At 39.3% G+C, this 22,448-nt stretch overlaps 1 protein-coding gene across 1 annotated transcript in view; it reads right to left on the bottom strand.

Annotated features, from left to right (window-relative positions):
• Positions 1 to 15,889: 15,889 nt before the first annotated feature.
• RP1 (RP1 axonemal microtubule associated) overlaps positions 15,890 to 22,448 on the bottom strand; it is a 315,423-nt gene continuing 308,864 nt past the window's right edge. The window contains exons 29-30 of the mRNA XM_017341307.3: positions 21,360 to 21,441; positions 15,890 to 16,965 (exon numbers count right to left, since the gene is read on the bottom strand). Coding sequence (XP_017196796.3) covers positions 16,866 to 16,965; positions 21,360 to 21,441 — 182 coding nt within the window. The 3' untranslated portion in view covers positions 15,890 to 16,865. The remainder of the gene's footprint in view (positions 16,966 to 21,359; positions 21,442 to 22,448) is intronic.

Below are 22,448 nucleotides of genomic sequence, written 5' to 3'. Positions count from 1 at the left end.
ATAATCCAAATGCAAACAAGTGACTGAGCCTTCTCCAATTTATAACAAGCATGTAACTGGTGAGGGGAGAGGGTTCCCGGTAACTGCCCACATCCCATATGGACAAATGTCATTTTGAATCCTGACTCTTCTACTTCTTATCATGTTTCCTGATAATGCACCGGGGAAGCCAGCAGATGATGATGCAATGACTTGAGTTCCTGTCATCCACAAAGGAAACTTGGATGAAATTCTGGGATCCTGGCTTCAGTTTTGCCCAGCCCTGGCTATTGCTGGCAGAAGGAAGATATCTTTCCCTCTCTTTCTCTTTCTCTCTCATTTTTGTCTCTATCTCTTGCTCTGTCTCTATCATCTCTCCCCTCCAATACTCTGCCTCTTGAATGAATAAATGAATAAACAAATAAAGCTTTTTTTTTTAAAGAACATGTAACCATTTTCACACTCTCACTTAACTCTGTGATTAGTGACAAGACCCTTGCAGCACATGTCAGATCCAAGGCACTGGCACTGTGAAGGATTTTCGGTCCACTAGCCCTCTGCAAATATAGGTACAGGCCCTTTAAATCAGACACCACATGTGGCTTGCTGTGGCCTTCCATCTGAGTACATCCATTATATTACCAGCGTTTGTATCCTAATCTCCCTACTATGCTCTGCACTTCCTCCACATCTCACTCATGTCCCAGGACCTGCCCAAAAGCCAGCCCACAGGACATAGTTTGTGGTGCTTTTTGCATGAATGAGTTATTGGATGCATATATGAATTGAAAAGATGTGGGTTGATTGGATGGCTGAGGAATAGCCTTTTTTGACACTCCCTGGGGATCCCCATATCTGAAGTGACAGGGTACTGTGACATTTTCATGGGTGTGCTATTGATGACCCCCCCATGTTTCCAAGAACTAAGAGCCAGGGTGGCTGCTGGGGAACTCAAACTCATGGCAGTGTATTTCTCTGTTGGCACCAATCTTTTGAAAACCTCCACATCTCCCAGGATTGGGCACAACAGGCCTCCCTGAGAGCAACTCTGCATTGGAAACAGAACCTTTGGTCCTCTGAGTGCTGCCTGCTCAATGCACACTGTTGAGAGTGCCTGGAAGGGCATGCTAATTAATAGTCAAGAACAACTCTGGGAGAAGCAGATGACTTATTCTCTGACGTGGTATGGAACTTTTTCTGTCTCTTTTTGCACTGTCAGTCTTCAAAAAAAAATTTACAGCAAAATCTATTTTAGGCATCGTGGTCAACCCGATAGACCAAATGCTTTCATTAAATTAACTGAAATGTTAAATGCATTTGTGCTCAGGCATTCTGCAGCTCTGCTCTTTCTTGGACTTTTTAACACTGTGAAGCCTTATTCTTACATGCTTTGTTTTACCATTTCTCCCCTTCCAAGTGTAGTCAAAGATACATATAACAGCGGCACATTGGGAAGCTTCCAGATGTACAAATTCCAAATCTCAGGAAACACCATGGAAGATGTGTACATGCTGTCAGTGGCAACAACTACAAAGAGGTGAATGATGTGACAGTGTCAGTCTCACTGATATGTTACAGTGCAATCCCTAATGGTGCCCCAGCCAGCCCAAGGTCCAGCACCTGCTAAGCGGCATTACAGTCAGCCTTGGCAGCTCTGATAGACAAGCAAGAGAATCAGCAGAAAGCTCTAGACCCCACCTCCAAGAACCTGCTGCATTAACTTTATATTGAGACATGGGATCTGCATTCAAAATAACTTTCCTAGCTTGTTCTGATGTGCACACACATCTGAGAAAAATATCTTAATTGGGTCTTTGCTGACTTCCATATAATCACTCAGTAATAAAATTAATTGCAGGGGGCAGGTGTTTGGTGCAGTAGTTCATATGCAAACAGGCAAGAAAACTTTGGCCATTTTGATAGCCTCATTTTTTAAATGCATTTAGAAGTAGAAGACACGATTCAAAAGACATTTAAAAATATTCTCATGTGTAGGCCCTGATCACCTACATTTAGAGACTCCAAAGAGCAACTAAAAGTAATCTTCAATTATTAAAACAAACAAAAAAATACCATGGGATTAGAAGCCAGAATGCTTGGTTTCATTAGGTGGCTTTGGGCAAAGATTTCATTTCTTACATTTCCTTTTCCTTTGCATTGGAAATGAAAATAAAATAAAAGTTTGGATGAGTTAAAGCAAAGAGAAGTTCCTAAAATATTAAAAAGAAAAAAAACTAAACCACAACACTCAAGGGTCAATAGGGACTGAATAAACAGACAACAGCTAGACTCCAGATGACAATAGAACTCTCCTCCCAGCCACTACAACAACCAGCCCAGGAGGTCAAACCACAACCTCTGAAGCAATGGCCCCAAAGGCGAGAACACTATCAATAAATGCCAGATTCCCTTCTTTTGGTCCCTACTTGCAGCTTAAGGTCAACCAGAGAAGTCAAGTATACATCCATAGACCATCACAGAAGATGCTTTGCTTCTAGTTGGCCACCACCAACTTCCCCAGGCCCACAACCTCAAAAGGGCACATCTCTTTTCTCCACTATGAAGCTTTCCCATTCATCTGCCTGCTTGTGAGTCTCTGCCAAAGCACAGGTGATAATGGCTGCTTCCTTTGCATTGGCAAGTTCAGAATAAGTAAGTTTTGCTTTTCTAATTTGGGCAGTTTTTTTTTATTATCGTATAATCATTCAGTAATAAAAAACAATAAGTAGGGACAGATGATTGGTGCAGTGGTTAAGATAGCACTTGGGATACTTATATCCCATATTGGAGTGCTTGGGTTACAGTCCCCACTCTGCTACCAATTCCAGCTTCTTGGCAGTATGAAGCCTGGGAGGGCAGCAGGTGATGGCACAAGTACTTGGGTCCCTGTCACCTACATGGGACACTTCAGAGAGATCCCAGCTCCTAGGTAATTGAGGAATGAACCAGAGAACATGAGTTTCTCTCTCTCTCCTCTCTCTCTCTCTCCTTCCCTCTCTCTCTCTGTTTCTTCTCACCCCATCCCTAACTCCAGTCTTTATTTCTTCTTAAAAACAAATATACTTTTAAAATTTAATTTAAAAAAACAAGCAAAACCTATCACTCATATTGTTTCAGGACTTCCCTTCTGAGCCATGTACACAAAGTCTGGGGTTAAAGGAGGTGGGTGGGGGGCAGTTGATCAGCAACTGGAGGTCTATGAGACAGAATCCCACATGCAAACAGGACACAGGGCTGAAGGTAAAGGGAGCATAGAGAAGTGGGCTAAGTAAAGTGCTTGAAAAAAATCCAAATACTGTAATTTTATGGAAGAGTGACAAATGCTAGATAGCCCAATCATCTGTAGGAAGGTAGTTGAGGGGACTAGCTTATGGATGAGAAGGCAACCTGAGCAATGGGAGGGACTCAGTGCACATGGCACATGTTCAGAAGCCTCAACAGGCAATACTTCGGGGTTGGGGTCTGCTTTGCAAGGTTGGGCTAGAATGCCAACATTCTTTGGTCTCCATTCAAAGCCAAAGTACAGGTAAGTGCCACATAATGACATTTTGGTCAACAATGTGACCAATAAAGTCTATAACAGTGGTTATACTATATAGCTTAGGACTGCAGTGGGCTATACCATCAAGGTTTGTGCAAGAAACTATGGTGTTTGTACAACAATAAGATTGCCTAACAATGCATTTCTTGGAATTTGTCCCTGTCAGGGAGAAGTAGGATTCTTTTCAGCTTTGCTTGGGTCACAAGTCTTGCCCCCAGCCAAGATGACAGTACAAGAAGTACACAATTCTTTCTTTAAAAGATGTTTATTTTCATTTACTTGAAAGGCAGAGATTAGATTATGATAGGCAGATAGATAAATATAGGTGAGAGAGAGAGAGGGAGAGAAAGATCTTTCTTCTGTTGGTTCACTCCCAAAACACCAGCAATCAGAATCCTAGAATGCCATCCAGGTGTCCTTTGTGGGTGGCAAGAACTCAAGAACTTGGGTTATCATCCATTTCCTTCCAGAATGCATTATAAGAAGTTGGATTAGAGGAGAAGTGGGTGGGATTTGAATCAGGCACACTGATAAGGAATGGGGATGGCAGCTTAATCCATTTGGCTACATCGCCTGCCCAAGAACACAGATCTTAGGAAAAGTTGTGTCCTCAAAAGGAAAGTGAGAGTGTTCTTTGAAAGGGAAGTGGGCTGCTGGGCAGCTGAAACACAGTAAGTGATGATAAAGGATTTCTAGAATTTAGTGTAACTCATTATCCCCTAGTCATATTGCTAAAATAAAATTAAAAGGAGAATGCACATTTTTAAGTGCTAGGGGGTCTGCTGAAATGTTCAGTGCACATGAAACTTTTGAATAATTCTGTGCTGCTCATTTGCCTCCCCTCTAACAGTCATCTATTTTATTGTTGACATTAAAGAAGCCTGTAATCATCAACTCTGATGGAGAGAGTCACAAAAGCTATAACAATGGAGAGACAGGTGTCAAATAACTTAGCCAGAAAATTTACAAAAATGGGCACTGTATAAGCCCACTCAGTCTTTTCCTCAATAGAGCATTCAGTGTAATACTACCAATAGGTGGATAGCTTCAAGAAGTCAGATTGCATTTTCATGGAGTCTATGTGAGCCAATTGCCTCAAATCAGATTCTACCATGAGCTTCACCAACCAATTTCACAGTTTCACAGCTCTCAGAGAAAACCCTTGTGCACTGTTGATGCCCTCTGACCCGCCCCTGTACTGAGATTGTCACATCATGGTACATTTTTATCCTCCTAAGTCTTTCTGAGAAATCTGTCCCTGTATACTAACTGCCAGTGACACTGGGCTAAAGAGAGCATTCTGAAATCTCTTTTCTAGATATCTCACTGGGTTAAGGCAGAATCTCAAACATTGTTGGGAAAAAAGTATTCCAAAAGTGGCTCCATCTTCTCAGTCTTCCTATTGATCTTGCTACTCCTAAATGTACTTTTTTTTTCTAATAGCAAAATACAGTAGCCTGTGTATGTATATATGTGTAAGTGTGTGTGTGTACCTGTACCAAGCCGAACATTGTGCTTGAGAAAACTGACATGAAGAAGACAATCAGGGATTTTTCAATTTTTATTTTTATTTTTAACTGACATAAAATCATACAGAATTATGGAGTACATGTGATGTTCAATGGACATATACATATAATGTTCAAATCAACAAAAGAATATCTCTCTGCTTAAACATTTAACATTTCCTTATGATGTAGACATTTCAAATCCTTTCTTCTAGTTAAGAGAAATACACACTGCATTGTCATTATCTACAGTCAACCAACTGTGCAATAAACCCCAGAACTTTTTATTCCTCTGTAACTGCAACTTGGTAAGCTTTAGTAAGCATTTCCCCACCGCTCTCTCCCCTTCATTCTCCCCAGCTTCTGGTAACCACCATTATTCTCAACTTCTATAAGATGAAATTTTAATACCCCACAAGTGACTGAGATCATGTGCTCTTTCTGTGCCTGTCTTATTTCACTTAACATAATGACCTCCATTTCCATCCACGTGGTTGCAAATGACAAGATTTCATCTTTTATTATGGCTGAATACTATTTCATTGTGTATATGGGCATTTTTATACTTTCATCAATGGATGGACTATTTTATTATAAATAACAGATTATATATAACCATTAATAATTATAAATAAACGGATTAGTTTATTTCTGTCTCCTGGTTGGGGTGAATAGTGCTGCGATAAACATGGCAGTACAGATTTCTCTGACAGACTGAATTCATTCCCTTTGAATATATACCCCAGAATGGAATGCCCAAAGCCTATGGTAGTTCTACTTTTAGCTTAATGAGGAATGACTATTGTTTTCTGCAATAACTGAACTAATTTACATTCCCACTAACAGTGTTCAAGGGTTGCCTTTTTTCCAGCACTTGCTGTCTTTTGTCCATTTGATAGCAAGGTATTTTGAGCTATTTATCCCTGACTTTTGTCTGTTTTCTTCCTCCTTCTCCTGCCCTTCTTTTCAGGTATGAGGTCAGGTTAGGGAAATCTCACTTCTTATAAGTTGGATACAGAAGAGAGTTCAAAACTTATTGCTTAAGTGTTTTGGTGGTTAAGATACTCCTCATTCTTTTTTTTTTTTTTTTTTTTTTTTTTTTTTTTTTTTTTTTTTGACAGGCAGAGTGGACAGTGAGAGAGAGAGAGACAGAGAGAAAGGTCTTCCTTTGCCGTTGGTTCACCCTCCAATGGCCGCCGCAGCCGGCGCACTATGGCCGGCACATCGTGCTGATCCGAAGCCAGGAGCCAGGTGCTTCTCCTGGTCTCCCATGGGGTGCAGGGCCCAAGCACCTGGGCCATCCTCCACTGCACTCCCGGGCCATAGAGGAGAGCTGGCCTGGAAGAGGAGCAACCCGGACAGAATCCGGCACCCCGACCGGGACTAGAACCCGGTGTGCCAGCGCCGCTAGGTGGAGGATTAGCCTATTGAGCCGCGGCGCCGGCCCCTCATTCATTTTTAATTGTTCATTCTTTCATTCTTATTTTTTAATGGATGATAAACTCAGTGATTCAAAACAGTCAATTGGTGTAAAAAGACTTTTTTCTACCTCTTCTATCCTCCCCCATTTCAATCTTTTTGCTGTCACAAGTAACTTCCTTCCTTCCTTCCTTCCTTCCTTCCTTCCTTCCTTCCTTCCTCTTTCTTTCTTTCTCTCTCTCTCTTTCTTTCTTTCTTTCTTTCTTTCTTTCTTTCTTTCTTTCTTTCTTTCTTTCTTTCTTTCTTTCTTTTTCTCTTCTTTTCTTTCACTAGTTTCCTTTATGTCGTTCTTCAGTTCCCTTTCTGTTTACCTGTGAAATATAAATGTCACTTAGACAAAGAAATACATAAAACACATGATGATAAACCAAATGTGGCATATTCACATAATAGAATATTACCCAGCTTCTAAAAAGGAAGAAAATTCAGACAGACACCAAAGCATGAATGAATCTTGAAGATATCAACCCAGTCACAAAAAGGCAAACAGTATAGGATTTCAGTTATATTAAATGTCTAGAATTATGCAGACTGACCAGACAGAAAGTAAATGAGAGGTTACCAGGGAATGAGGCAAAGGGTGGAACAGGGAATTATTGTTCAATGGGCACAGAATTTTGTTTGGGATTTTGAAAAAGTCCTGGAGCTAGATGACAGGCATGGCTAACAACATTGTGATTTACTTAATATTAACAATTTGTACACCCTAAAATGGTTAAAATAATAAATTTTATGTTATGCATTTTTGCCACAAAACACATATTAATAGTATGTATAATAGGCATTTAGGTTGGTTCCAGGTCTTAGCTATTGTGAATTGAGCTGCAATAAACATTAGGGTGCAGACCTCTTTTTTGTTTGCCAATTTAAATTCCTTTGGGTAAATTCCAAGGAGTGGGATGGCTGGGTCGAACGGTAGGGTTATCTTCAGGTTTCTGAGGAATCTCCAGACTGACTTCCATAGTGGCTTGACCAGTTTGCATTCCCACCAACAGTGGGTTAGTGTCCCTTTTTCCCCACATCCTCGCCAGCATCTGTTGTTGGTAGATTTCTGCATGTGAGCCATTCTAACCGGGGTGAGGTGAAACCTCATTGTGGTTTTGATTTGCATTTCCCTGATTGCTAATGACCTTGAACATTTTTTCATGTGCCTGTTGGCCATTTGGATTTCCTCTTTTGAAAAATGTCTATTGAGGTCCTTGGCCCATCTCTTAAGTGGGTTGTTGGTTTTGTTTTTGTGGAGTTTCTTGATCTCTTTGTAGATTCTGGTTATTAACCCTTTGTCTGTTGCATAGTTTGCAAATATTTTTTCCCATTCTGTCGGTTGTCTTTTCACTCTCCTGACTGTTTCTTTTGCAGTACAGAAACTTCTCAATTTGATGCAATCCCAATAGTTGATTTTGGCTTTGACTGCCTGTGCCTCCCGGGTCTTTTCCAGAAATTCTTTGCCTGTGCCAATATCTTGAAGGGTTTCTCCAATGTTCTCTAGTAACTTGATGGTGTCAGGTCGTAGATTTAGGTCTTTAATCCATGTTGAGTGGATTTTTGTGTAAGGTGTAAGGTAGGGGTCTTGCTTCATGATTCTGCACGTGGAAATCCAATTTTCCCAGCACCATTTATTGAATAGACTGTCCTTGCTCCAGGAATTAGTTTTAGATCCTTGATCAAATATAAGTTGGCTGTAGATGTTTGGGTTGATTTCTGGTGTTTCAATTCTGTTCCATTGGTCTATCCATCTGTTTCTGTACCAGTACCATGCTGTTTTAATTACAACTGCCCTGTAGTATGTCCTGAAATCTGGTATTGTGATGCCTCCGGCTTTGTTTTTGTTGTACAAGATTGCTTTAGCTATTCGAGGTCTCTTGTGCCTCCATATAAATTTCAGCACCATTTTTTCCAGATCTGAGAAGAAGGTCTTCGGTATCTTGATTGCCCATCAACGGTAGACTGGATAAAGAAATTATGGGATACGTACTCTTTAGAATACTATACCGCAGTAAGAAACAACGAAATCCAGTCATTTGCAACAAAATGGAGGAATCTGGAACACATCATGCTGAGTGAAATAAGCCAGTCCCAAAGGGACAAATACCATATGTTCTCCCTGATCGGTGACGACTGACTGAACACCAAGAGGGAAACCTGTTGGAGTGAGGTGGACACTATGGGAAATGGTGGCTTGATCAGCATAGCCCTGACTGTTAATGAACAACTAAATACATTATCCCTCTTAGTAGTTTTTTTATCTGTTCTACTTAATATGACTGGTTTAGATCTGTAATTGATGCACAGTTATTCTTAAGTGTTAAAAATTAACTGAAATGTGATCCCTGTTGAACATGGTGGTGGGAATGGGAGAGGGAAGAGATGTATAATTTGGGACATGCTCAGGCTGACTTGCCCCAAGTGGTGGAGTTGGAAGCATACCAGGGGATTCCAATTCAATCCCATCGAGGTGGCATGTACCAATGCCATCTCAGTGTTCCAGGTGATCAGTTTCAGTTCACAGTTGGTCATGGTGAAGGGACTGGGAGTCAAAGGGAGCACATAAACAAGTCTAGTACCTGCTAACGCTAACTGATGGAGTAAATAAAGGGGAGAGTGATCCAACATGGGAAGTGAGATACTCAGCAGACTCATAGAATGGCAGATGTCCTAAATAGCACTCTGGCCTCAGAATCAGCCCTAAAGGCATTCGGAGCTGGCTGAAAAGCTCATGAGAGTATTTCAGGCATGGAAAGCCAAGACACTCTGGCAAAAGATCTCTGTGAGTGAGATCCCAGTGGAAAGAACAGGTCATCAAAGAAGGAGGTACCTTTCTCTGAAGGGAGGAGAGAACCTCCACTTTGACTATGACCTTGTCTAAACAAGATAAGAGTCGGAGAACTCAGAGGGCTTCCATAGCCTTGGAAACTCATGACTGGAGCATAGGGAGATTACTGATGCCATAGACAGGAGTGTCAATTGGTAAAGTCAACAACAGGAGTCACTGTGCACTTACTCCTCATGTAGGATCTCTATCCTTAATGTGCTGTACATTGAGATTTAATGCTATAACGAGTACTCAAACAATATATTTCACTTTGTGTTTCTATGGGGGTGCAAACTGTTGAAATCCTTACTTAATGCATACTAAACTGATCCTCTGTAAAAAAAAAAAAAAAAAAAAAAAGAAATTGTCAATTCCCAACTTGACTCTCACTGGGATTAAACATGACAATAGGTCTGCTCTGATTTCATCATCATTTAAAAAAATCATCTATTATTTTTCACTTTATGTTTCTGTGTGAGAGCAAACTGTTGAAATCCATACTTAATGTATACTAAGCTGATCTTCTGTATATTAAGATAATCGAAAATGAATCTTGATGTGAATGGAAGGGGAGAGGGAGTGGGAAAGGGGAGGGTTGTGGGTGGGAGGGACGGTATGGGGGGGAAGCCATTGTAATCCATAAGTCGTACTTTGGAAATTTATATGCATTAAATAAAAGTTTAAAAAAAAAAAAAAGAGAATTGTACTCCAAAAAAAAAAAATAGTATGTATAATAACTCTAAAATCAGCAACCTTGTATATATCAAAAGGAGGTCATAGGAAGTGCATGGTTGGCTGCCTAGAAGCCCTGCTGTGACTCTCGCTGAGCCACGGCCTCTCTCTCCTAGATCCCAGTCTTCCTGATGTGATTGGTAATTACTTCGAGACATCTCAAAAAATTGTTCAAAAAAACATTGCTATGAAATCTTGGCCAGATTTTGACATTTTTTTTTTTTTGACAGGCAGAGAGGACAGTGAGAGAGAGAGACGGAGAGGAAGGTCTTCCTTTGCCGTTGGTTCACCCTCCAATGGCCGCCGCGGCCGGCGCTCCACGCTGATCCAAAGGCAGGAGCCAGGTGCTTCTCCTGGTCTCCCATGGGGTGCAGGGTCCAAGCACTTGGGCCATCCTCCACTGCACTCCCGGACCACAGCAGAGAGCTGGCCTGGAAGAGGAGCAACCGGGACAGAATCCGGCGCCCCGACTGGGACTAGAACCCGGTGTGCCGGCGCTGCTAGGCAGAGGATTAGCCTACTGAGCCACGGCGCTGGCCCAGATTTTGACATTTTTATAAATGAAATTGCTTTTATATATTTGTGTTTTTTGGCTTCTTTTGTTCAACATTACATTTATGAAATATATTAATATTAGTATCGAAACAGCTGTAGTTCACTCAGTTTTATTAATGCTTTATGTTCCAACAAATGCCAATTTTTGTATGTGTGTATATATATGCAAACAATGTATGTGTGTGTTTATTTGGGTATATATATGCAAATAATATATGCACATTGGTCATTTACCAGATGCAGTGTTTCATATGCATCCATTAGGTCCTTTGTTAAGTGTGTCCTTTAAATTTTCTATATTCTGGGCTGGCGCTGTGGTGCAGCGGGTTAAAGCCCTGACCTGAAGCTCTGGCATCCCATATGGGTGCCAGTTCTAGTCCTGGCTGCTTCTCTTCCAATCCAGCTCTCTACTATGGCCTAGGAAACAGAGGATGGCCCTAGTCCTTGGGCCCCTGCACCTATGCAGGAGACCTAGAAGAAGCCCCTGGCTCCTGGCTTCAGATCAGTACAGCTCCAGCCATTGCTGCCATCTGGGGAGTGAATCAGTGGATGGAAGATCTCTCTCTGTCTCTACCTCTCTCTGTAACTCTGTCTTTCAAATAAATAAAATAAATAAAAAAAAAACATAAATTTTCTATATTCTGAACTCTTGTTTTCTGAGTATTTTCTCAGTTACCAAGATAAGTATATGTAAAAATCCCTTAATATTGTTATATATTTGTCAATGCTTGCTTGAACCTTAAATTTCTTTTTGTTTCAGATCATTTGAGCTTATATTATTAGTAGCATTAATTTAAAATTATAATATCTTCCTGGCAGATTAAACCTTTTAACCTCACTAATACTTTTTGGAATTTTGTTCTCCTTTTTATTCTCTCAGTGCTTATCTAGAAATTCACACGTACATGCTCCTACTTAACCTAGTATCTTCCTTCCCTTTTAAAAGACACAAAGTTTTAGAATACAGCTCTTTATGTATCCCCCAACTGATTAACAGATGCCTTTGTTGCTTTCCACCTTAACTCTATCTTATTTTGTTTTAACTCAGTATTATTATTTTTAAGTAATCAATATGGTTTAGACATTCCTCCATTTTTCCATAATTGGTTTCTGTGATCCCTGTTGTTTCTTACCTCTCAGTCTGTCCATCTAGGATCACTGCCTTTCTGCCACAGTGCCTGCATCAGAATTTCCTTCAGTAACAGGCTAATGACAAACACTCAGAACTTCTGTATGTCTGTGGGTTTTTCTGTGTTTGAAAATAGCTTCATTTTGGCCTCCTTCTGGCAATATGTTTCCCATACTGGAGAATTCTAGATTATGGGGTTAAGCCTTCAGCATTCTGAGGACTTCAGTCTCTGATTTCTGCTATCACATTTGAGATACCACCTGCACCTGCATATTCAGCTTCTTTAAAATAACTAACTTCTATCTCAGGCTGTGTGTTAAATATTCTGTTAAGTTTCTGGTATTTGGAAATTTAGCTACATTCGTGATAAGATGTGGATTTTGTTTCCTGTATACAGCTCAAATTTTATAGGTCTTGTGAAAATTTAGAAATATGTAAAATCTTCCAATACTTTTGGAAACTCCTCAATCATTCTCTTTTCAAATATTGCCTAATACAATTTTAAAATTAGATTTATTTATTTATTTGTTTGTTTGTTTGAATGGCAAAATGATGGGAGGAGAGGGGGACAGAGAAGCTGCAATGGTTAGGGCTGGGATAGGCCAAAGCCAGGAGCCAGGAACTTAATCCAAGTCTCCCACATGGGTGGCAGGAACCCAAGTATTTGAGTCATCATCTGCTGCCTCCCAAGGAGAGCTTGGGCAGGCAGCTGGATTGGCAGCAGAGCAACCAGGACTCAAATCAACACTCCAATTTGGGCTGAAAGTGTCATAAGCAGTTATTAACCCACTGCACCACAATGCTAGCTCCTCCATACCATTCTTTATGTTCTCTCTAATAATTCATCTAGACATAATAGAACCTATTGTTCCATCCTCAAAGTTTCTTAAGCTCTCGTGAATATATGTAATTCATTTTTCTTTCTCTATTATATTCTAGAAAATTCCTTCTAACCTACATTTCAATGAATAAATTCTCTTTTCAACTGAACCTAGTTTGCTGTTAAACACAAACAATCATTTAAGCATTGTATTTCTACAAGTACTGTTTGGCTGTTATTATTGTTGTTTTTCAAAATGCTAGATTATTTATATAGTTTTCCACTCTAACAGATATTTCTAAATCTGTTGTTTTTTTAATGTGATATCACGATGTTTTTGACAATTTCAATACCCTAAAGCTTCAGCACTCTGACTGCTGCTATTTCTCAGAAATTGATAAATGCTTCTTCATTGTGCTCAGGATTTCACTTTGTTTTTTTTTTTTTTTACCATTTTCTGTTAATTTTCCTCGGAAAATTATTTGTGGGGACTCTTTGAGACTTAACAAAAGGGACATTCTCTATTGAACCTGTTCTACAGCTTCTGCCTGGCCTCAACCTTCCTCTTATCCATAAGTGGCTGCTCCAGAAATATAGTTTGTTGCTCTTGTTCAACAAATGCTCTTGACTAAGAAAGGGTAAATGAAGGTCACAGGAAAAAAATTAATAGGAACACAGAATAATGAATGAATAGTGCCAGATAAAAGGCACAGACCGTGCTTCCCAGAAAAGAAGGACCTCGAGCTGGCATGATTTAGATACTGGAATGGAAGGAAAGAAGGAGGGGGGATTACCTTAACTTCCTTATGTGGGGCAGATCCTGTGGGTACTTTATTAATATTCAGACTCTCAGCAGGTGCCGCGGCTCAATAGGATAATCTTCCACCTGTGGCGCCGGCACACCCAGTCGCCAGCACACTCGGTCGGGGTGCTGGATTCTGTCCCGGTTGCTCCTCTTCCAGTCCAGATCTCTGCTATGGCCCGGGAGTGCAGTGGAGGATGGCCCAAGTGCTTGGGCCCTGCACCTGCATGGGAGACCAGGAGGAAGCACCTGGCTCCTGGCTTCTGATCAGCATGGTGCTCCGGCTGCAGTGGCCATTGGGGGGTGAACCAACGGCAAAGGAAGACCTTTCTCTGTGTGTCTCTCTCTCACTGTCCAATCTGCCTGTCAAAAAATAAAAAAATAAAAAAATAAATTCAGACTCTTGAACACCGGTCTAGATCTTTTCTCTCCAACACATGCAACTATTGAGGCCTTAAATATGGTTCTTCTGAGTTGATGTGAGATTGTAAGTGTGACATACACACAGGATTTCAAAGATTCTAGTAAAAAAAGTAAACAATATAGTAATATTTTATTATATGTTGAAATAATATTTTGTACTTACTGGGTTAGATACAAATATTATTAAAATTAATGTTATTTTTAAAACATATCCTTTTGAACTTTCAAAATGTTTATTTGTTTATGTTCATTTACTTGAAATGCAGAGCAATGGGGAGAGAGAAAGAGAGAAATCACCCATTTGGTTCATTGCCAAAATACTCACAATAGCCAGGGCTCGGCCAGGATGAAACCAGGAGCCAGGAAATTCACCCAGGTCTCCCATATAGGTGACTGGAGCCAAGTACTTGAACCATCATCCACTGACTTCACAGGCACATTAACAGGAAGCTGAATGGGACTGGGAACAGCTGAGACTTCAACTGGCACTCCAATATGGGATGCAGATATCCCAAGTGGTGGTCTAACCTCCAGCACAACTCACACCTCTAATGTGACATTTTTAAGAAGAGATAAAGATTGTAATGTGCTGCTGTACAGTATTGGGAACATCTCAAAGCAATCTGTACAGTGGAGGAGAAAGGGGAAGAGTATATTCAAAATTAAAACATATTTTTGTAGGAGAGTTTGTAAAATTAGAGGCATTGAGTGTGATTATTTGTGAGTGTTTATACAAATATTAGCTGAATCAGGTGTAACTGATACTCTCATCACTGAAACTGTGTTGTAAGGCAGGGATGATTCATGTGCAATAGACACAGAGCACTTACTGAGTCAGACGGAATGCCAAGAACTAGATATGCAAAGTGGGGCACGAAAATAATCTGCCTCCAAAGGGCTTGCCATTCAGCAAGGAATCCTCTGTCTGCTCTGTGTTGCAAAACACATCATCTATGCAGGTCCCTACTCAAACATCCCCCGTGGGGGCGTTGTGATGCCGCATCCCATAACAGCACAGTGCTGGTTCTATTCTCAATAGCTCTGCCTTAAGATTTAAAATGTACCATTGATAAGGTCTATATCAATCATTTGTCTTGAGCTGGTAGAAGGTAAGCTATGATAACAATGGTTTCTATCTAGTGAGCTCTTATTTACTCATCATTAGATACCAGGCCCAAAGTTAAGTAAAGCATATAAGTATACTCAAAAGTTGGTGAAAAATGTGTATTCCAAAGAAATGGTGCATGGATTTCAACGTCTTTTTGCATCAAAATAAACTTATCCCTTTTTTTTTCTGTTTTCCTATGAACCTATTGAAGTCCCCTCTTTTATGTATATATATATATGTGTGTGTGTGTGTGTATGTATATGTATATGTATACTCTTATATATAAGTGTGTATATATATATATACACTCATATATATATATATAAGTCAATATATACACACACACACACTCAGTGCTTTTCTAAATTGTGAAATGTGTAACTCTGGATGTTTCTAAGATAATTTTATGTACTATGTGACTAACCTAAAATTTTTGTTAGACATAGGTTCCTTTTTATGTGTTTTAGGAAAATATATAATAATGTGTTAAATCAGCAATTTCATGGATATTGTGAAGATGGTTTGAAATGAGGTTAAGCTCTCCCCACACTCAAATAACCTGGTTTAAACAGCTTAAAGAAAAAAAACCTGTGAAATAGATAATAACAGCACAGACAGTAGCTACATAAGAGAAAACACATGAAGGTGGTGTGTGATATTTGATCCTTGGGGCCCCTCTGCATAATCTCTTGGGAGTCTAGCAGGGCAGGAGGGCAAAGGGGTGCTGTGACCACAAGCTGGGTTCAAATCCTGGCTCTCCTCTTTATTCCATTTCGGGAGCTTGAATAAGTCTTTGCTATTCCAAGTCTTGGTTTCCTCATCTGCAAATGTAGATCATGATAGCATCTACATCACATGGCAGAATCAATATGCAAATAAAATGTACCCAGCTTTGAAACCAAAGAACATACCATGAACCTTATGGGATTTTTTTTAAGCTTTATTTACTTATTTGAAAGGCAGAGTTGCAGAGAGAGAGGGAGACAGAGAGAGAGATATCTTCCATCCACTGGTCCACTCCCCAAATGGCTGCAACAGCTAGGACTCAGCGAATCTGAAGCCAGGAGCCTTTTGGTTTTCCCACATGGGTGCAGGGGCCCAAACTTTTGGGTCATCTTCATCTGCTTTCCAGGCACATTAGCAGAGAGCTAGATCGGAAATGGAGCATCAGGGACTTGAACTGGTGCCCGTATGGGATGCCAGTGCCACAGGCAATGGCTTAATCCACAACAGCACCAGCCCCCCTCCTGGGCTTTATCTCATGTGCCCATGTGAAGGACTGGAAAAAGCTGCCCATGGAACACAGTTGCAGAAATTCGTGGCATTGAGGAGAATAGTGAGCAAGAGGTGTCAAATGTCTGCCTCAATGCAGATCATCTGCACAATGCTCTGGAGCTGTCTACCTGCAGGGTGGAGTCTCCAGCTCATAGAAGCAGTTGTCCTTGTGAACCAGCGTGAAGGGCAATGGGTTGCAAGATGATCCAATAAAGTTGGTTTCTTTTTACATTTCTTATTGATATTGCCACCAATGCTGAGAGAGACATACCATTATCCAAGAAAAAGTCTTTCATTTCAAAATTAACAAATGTTGTATGAAAGTATTTTACATTTATCAAATGTCATTTATGTACCCCTTCAGTTACTTTGTACACAGGTGATCTCATTAAACATTTCAGTAAACTTAGCAGTTCTCTTAGGTCTTCTGAAAGAAGAAAGAAGGAGGAGGTCAAGGAAGGGGAGGAGGAGGTCTAGAAGAGCAGCAGGTACGAGCTCACCTCGTGCACCCTTGGCCAGTGGTTGGCTGATGTACTCAGTGCACTCTCCCAACTTGGGAGACTCTGAGAAGCAGGCAACATTCCAGCCCAAAGTGATCCTTCCCAGGTGTGTGCTCTGTTCCAAGCAAAGAGCAAAGGTACCTCCACAATCCGATCAATAGTCCTTTGAAGCACAGTGGAACCACAACCCCAAGGAGCTCTCTCAGGAGGCTACAGACCCAGTCTCTCCTCCTCCACTGTGGCTGTCTTCTGCACAGAGTTCCAGCTCAGTCTGGCCATCATCTCGGTACTCATCTAGCCATCTACCATGGAAAGAGAGAGGATAATTCAGAGGAGAGAGCACTGAAAGGAGGTATGATACTCAGAAAAGAAGATGAAATATGGAAATGAAAAAAGAAGCTTTAGGAGAAAAGCTCAGAATTTTTAAGAAGGATCTAAGATTTCTTGCCACACCAATTTATCTTTAGGTTTCCAACTTCAGCAAATCTTTGTCCTGCATTCCAATTGCAAAATCACACTGGTTCATCATAAAATTTTGAATTTTAAAAAATCCGTATGGATAAAAATCTTTATTATATATCTTAATATCAATAATCACTTCTTGTTGGGAGTTTATTCCTTTTCTATCATGTGACTGGGAGGTGTACACAGTGGCTAAACCCTTGGACACTGGAAGAGCATTCTTCAAGAGAAAGACACAAACTACATATGAAGGAATATCAAAAAGTTCATGGAAAATAGAATTAAGAGATAAGAAGAAGCTTATTTTGGTACAAAATCTTTTGAAATCTGTACACAGTCATCCTTTAATACTTATTTTCCGTGAATTTTTGAAGATATGTATGTAAAAAGATAAAATTAATTTTAATATTCATTTTCGAAATTCAAGAGATTATTATTATAACACATAATCAGTATAAAATCATATTACATTCTTTTTTTGTGCTACATCTTTGGATTGGATATGCATTCTATACCTACGGCACATCTCCATTCAGAGTAGACACACACTATACATGTGGCTTGGGGTTACTAAGTGAGAAGGTGCATTTCTGGAGTCAGATACATGTTGATTTGTATCCTGAACACCAATTATATGAGGGCAAGAAATGCAACCCTTTTTGTGTCTCAGGTTTCTTGTCTATACATAAGAAACATTGCAAAGTTTAGCTTATGGGTTTGCTGTGAAGATCAAAATAGCTCATGTGTGATATTACCATTACCAGAAAGCCTATTCCTTGATAAGAGGTCAGTAAATGCCAGTTATGAAAATTCTCCTGATTTTCTCTCTGACAGTTAAGAAGACAGATAGATAACCTTTAGAGTCCCACAACAGAATAGATCTCTCTCGGTTTTTCTTTTTAACTCAACAATAAAGTTATAAATAATTTTCTTCAGGGATCGTTTCTTTTTTCACCATTAGAAATGAACTTGGGGCGCCGGGTTCTAGTCCCAGTTGTTCTTCTTCCAGTCCAGCTCTCTGCTGTGGCCCAGGAGGGCAATGGAGGATGGCCCAAGTGCTTGGGCCATGCACCCACGTGGGAGACTGGGAGTAAGCACCTGGCTCCTGGCTTCAGATCTGCGCAGTGTGCCAGCCATAGCAGCCATTTGGGGGGTGAACCAATGGAAGGAAGACCTTTCTCTATCTCTCTCTCACTGTCTAACTCTGCCTGTCAAAAAAAAGAAAAAAGAAAAAAAAGAAAAGAAAGAAATGAACTTGAAGGTTTTTTTTTTTTTAATCTATCTATCTATTTATAAGACAGAGAGACAAACAGGGCTCCCATCCACTGATTCACTCCTCAAATATCTGTAACAGCCAGGACTGGACCAGGCAGAAGTAGAAAGCTAGGAACTCAGCCCAGGTCTCCTATCTGGTTGATGGAGATCAAAGCACTTGGGCCATCACTGCTTCCTTCCAGGGTGAATATCAGCACCCAGGAACTCTGATATGGAATTTGGGTGTACAAAGAGGCAGATTAAGTTCTGTGCCAAACACCTACAAGAGACTGGAGTTTAAACAGCTAAGAAATCATGCTAGGGAAGATACAAAATCTACGTCTTCTAAACTCTCCAAAATCTAAGTAGAGTTTTCCAAAAACTCAGCATTTTGTGCAGGGATCTTTTCCTTAGAGGATAGTAATATAATGGAAACAGCAGATGACAGACATGAAATTAAAATTCTCCAGTGTCAAGAGACTAAGAGAACCTGCTCTCTGATTCACCTGGGCATGCATCATGCATATCATTAATCTCTTTAGGTGTAAGTTTTTCATATGTTAAATGAGATATGAGATTAAAAGTCATTATCTATGGATTCTTCCACGTTTAGCAGAATACATGAAAAATATTCTTGTTTTTTCTTTAGGTACCTCTGGGTCCTCAGAGAGAATGAGCAAGGAAAACTGTCAACATTGCCATAGACCAACAATACACGATAGCAGTATAATAATTTGCCTGTGTGCAATATTTAATGTGCTGGAGTAACAATACAATCAAACATCTGAAATATTTTTATTTGCATCATTTTGCTCCCATAAATCCAATTTCCAAGTTTGTAATTATTCTAACATTAGGGATAAGTCACCTCCATCTTGACTTTCATTCCTTCATTTTGCCAGTAAAATCAATTTTGCCTCTAAAGAGAGTATGACTATCATCACCTGCCCTGGGTGGCTCTTCATTTTGTTCAATGTGTTATGTTTAGAAAAGTAATTATCTCTTACTTATTACTTACATTATTTCGTAGTTACTGTCATATACAGAGCAATAACACTCTATTGTACAATATTAAACATAGCTTCAGATGCTATTGAATATCTTGCTGTGATATAGAACCAAATGTTGTATATAAGCTAGCCAATGTAGTAGTCACTAACCATCTGTGTCTATTGAGCACTTGAAATGTAGCTAGTGTAACTAAGAAAACTGATTTTTAAATTTGATTTGATTTTAATTAATTTAAATTAATTAGCCATATGTGGCTAGTGGCTACCATATTAGGCTGTGTAGATAAAAAATATAAGTTACAAAATTATGTGGAGAGTTCTAAATACTTAACATATTATCCAGAAATAAAGGTATGCTTCCCCCTCACTTGTGGGTGTGGTCTTGTTTACCATCATGGAACTTCTAATAATTGCAAGGCATTTTACAAGTTCTTCATATCTGAAAGTCTCAAACAACCTGCAAAACATGTGTCATTGCTGCAATTTGATATAAGAGTAAACTGCGCTTTTCAGAGGTACATAGTAAGGGAGGTGTAGTTCAAATCTAGTCTAAAAAACCTTAATCTTTGATCCTTGCACCCCCATTAATTAATAAAAAGATTTCTTGGAAAATAAAGATACAAGGTCTCATCCTGGAACTTGAATTTTTAAAATGGCAATAAACACTAAGATACACACTCATTTTAAATGAACGTGTATTGGGGAAGAAAACAAACTGAAGACTACAGAAGTGATATAAATTTTGTTCATACATCATGCAATTTCTTACTAAATTTTAAAAGAAAAAATATTTCCTAGAATCAAAACTATGATAGGGGAAAATTATTTCAGTCAACTAATGTGAGTCTCTGTATGTCTGGAAGAATGCACATTCTTCTGGGGAAGAATAACGTCCAAACACTTACTGAACTCAGAGCTGAGAACTATGGTCCCCTCCCTTATCTTCCATCAAATGGGGACAATTTGAAGATAGAAGTCCTTAATTTTCTATCTGTATATTCAGGAGGGATAATTCATGATATCTAGCGGGCATGCAACATTTCTGCATGAATAAATAGGTGAATCAGTTTATGCAGTCATCTAGATTTAAGGGTCAGGAAATCACATAGACATAACACCTGACAGCTGGGTCCTCACAGCATGCACACATCCTCGTCACGTGCCTTAGAACACCAAGGCGGTAACCCAGGGCTCTTGACAACTGGCACTGCATTGCTTTGTTGGTGGCTCTCCATCGTTTGCTCCACTTCTTAATATGGGAGGTGGTTGACTGCTATTTTGTACAATAACTGAATGAATGAATCAATGTATTCTATAGATTAATTACTAATGGAGGAAAATTGATCTTATAATTTCTATTTTTATTGTACTTTTTTCAAGGTACATTTGATATTCTGCTCACAACAACTCTATAAAATAGGTAGAAATTATTTAACTATTCTCATCATAATATTTTAAAAACTAAGCATCAGTTTAAAGTGTGTTACGCACATTCTCCTATTATACCTATACCATGTTAGCATAATGTGCTAGAGTTCACAGTTTCACACCTAACTTCAATGAGTTTAAATGATTCAAGTGAACTGGGAGAAAAGGTATTGTTCTTGTCTTAATTAAATTTGGAGACATGGAATTTCACAGGTGTTGAAGGTAGTATCCAACTTATCAGAACTAGCTGGGAAGTTAGCAAGTATCTGAGCAACAACACGTTTTCTACTTCTAATCTGATTTCCTTTCCATTTCAGCATACTTATTTCTGAAGAGAAAAATTAGCTGTTATGAAGAATGACAAAATTACTAGTGCTCCTAAGAATTACTACTCGCTCCAGGGGCGAGAAGGCCTTCAGCTGTGGTTAAAGGAAGAAAGGATGTGGTCCTATAGCTGCGAGGAGGCCCACTGGGTGACAGCTGGAGTGAGTTGGACAAAGGGGAGCATAATTTGCATATTGAGGTATTAAGGGACCACCTACCTGTCACAAGGGAACAGCACCTCTTGAATGCCATCTTCCTCTTCAGACTTAACAACAACACTCTCAAGAAACCATCCATTACCTGCATAAATTGACAAAAGAGATTAGCCAAAAATATACTAGCATTGTTTATTTTATCTTTAGCTAAAAAGAATACACTAGCATAGTCTATTTTATTCATAGACTCTCCAAATGTTTTTTTTTAAGTACACTTGTCAGGTAATTTGGTTACAAAAATATGCACATCCAACTTACATCAGTAGAGAAATGAAAGCATGAGTGAGTGACCTAATTACTCGGAGTTGTAGAAGCAGAGAAAAAGAGAAGTTTCACTATTAGGGACATAAAGTCTCCAAAAAATTCTTAATCTTTTTAAGTACATGAACCAAGAATAAAGAGATAAGCAAATTACATAAATGCATTTAATTAGGTTAAGTTAGAAAAAATTGATACTTTTAAGTAATCATGGAGAGTCACAATCAATCATTCTTAAGAGTAAAAATTTTTAAATTATCACTGATTATTGCACAGGTCAATGCAATTAAAGGAAAATAAAATGAATAAAGTAAGTAAAGAGGAAGGGAAAGAGGCTGGGAGGAAAGGAATGGAGAAGGAAAGAAGAGAAAAAGAGAAGGAAGGCAATAGAAAAGTGATGTATTGGTGAAAATAACAGAACCATTATTTCACAGTTTGTGTGGCTTACTACATTAAAATCCAAAGCCATCACAGAAAATAGTAGGATTAATACTTGAGGAAATGGTTAGATACACAATGAATGCATAAAAATCCAGTACATTTCTATTGGCCAGGATGGAACAGTTAAAAATGTAATTCAATGAAAATTATAATGTTACAGTGCCATAAAACTATAAATATAGAGTAAATGTAAAACCAGATATACTATAATTATAGAAAATTACCTAAATTTAAGAAATTACAGCAAATAAGGCATAAACAAAGGGAGAACCAGCCCACATTCAGGAGTGGAAAACACTGTAAAGATGTCACTTTCACCCAGACTAATCTAAGACTCCAGTAAAATTAAATCAAATTCACCATAATATTTTTCATGAAAATGAACAAACTGAT

Source organism: Oryctolagus cuniculus, chromosome 6, assembly GCF_964237555.1.
Source record: "Oryctolagus cuniculus chromosome 6, mOryCun1.1, whole genome shotgun sequence".
Classification (NCBI taxonomy): Eukaryota; Metazoa; Chordata; class Mammalia; order Lagomorpha; family Leporidae; genus Oryctolagus; species Oryctolagus cuniculus.
This window is presented reverse-complemented; position numbering and strand designations above follow the sequence as displayed.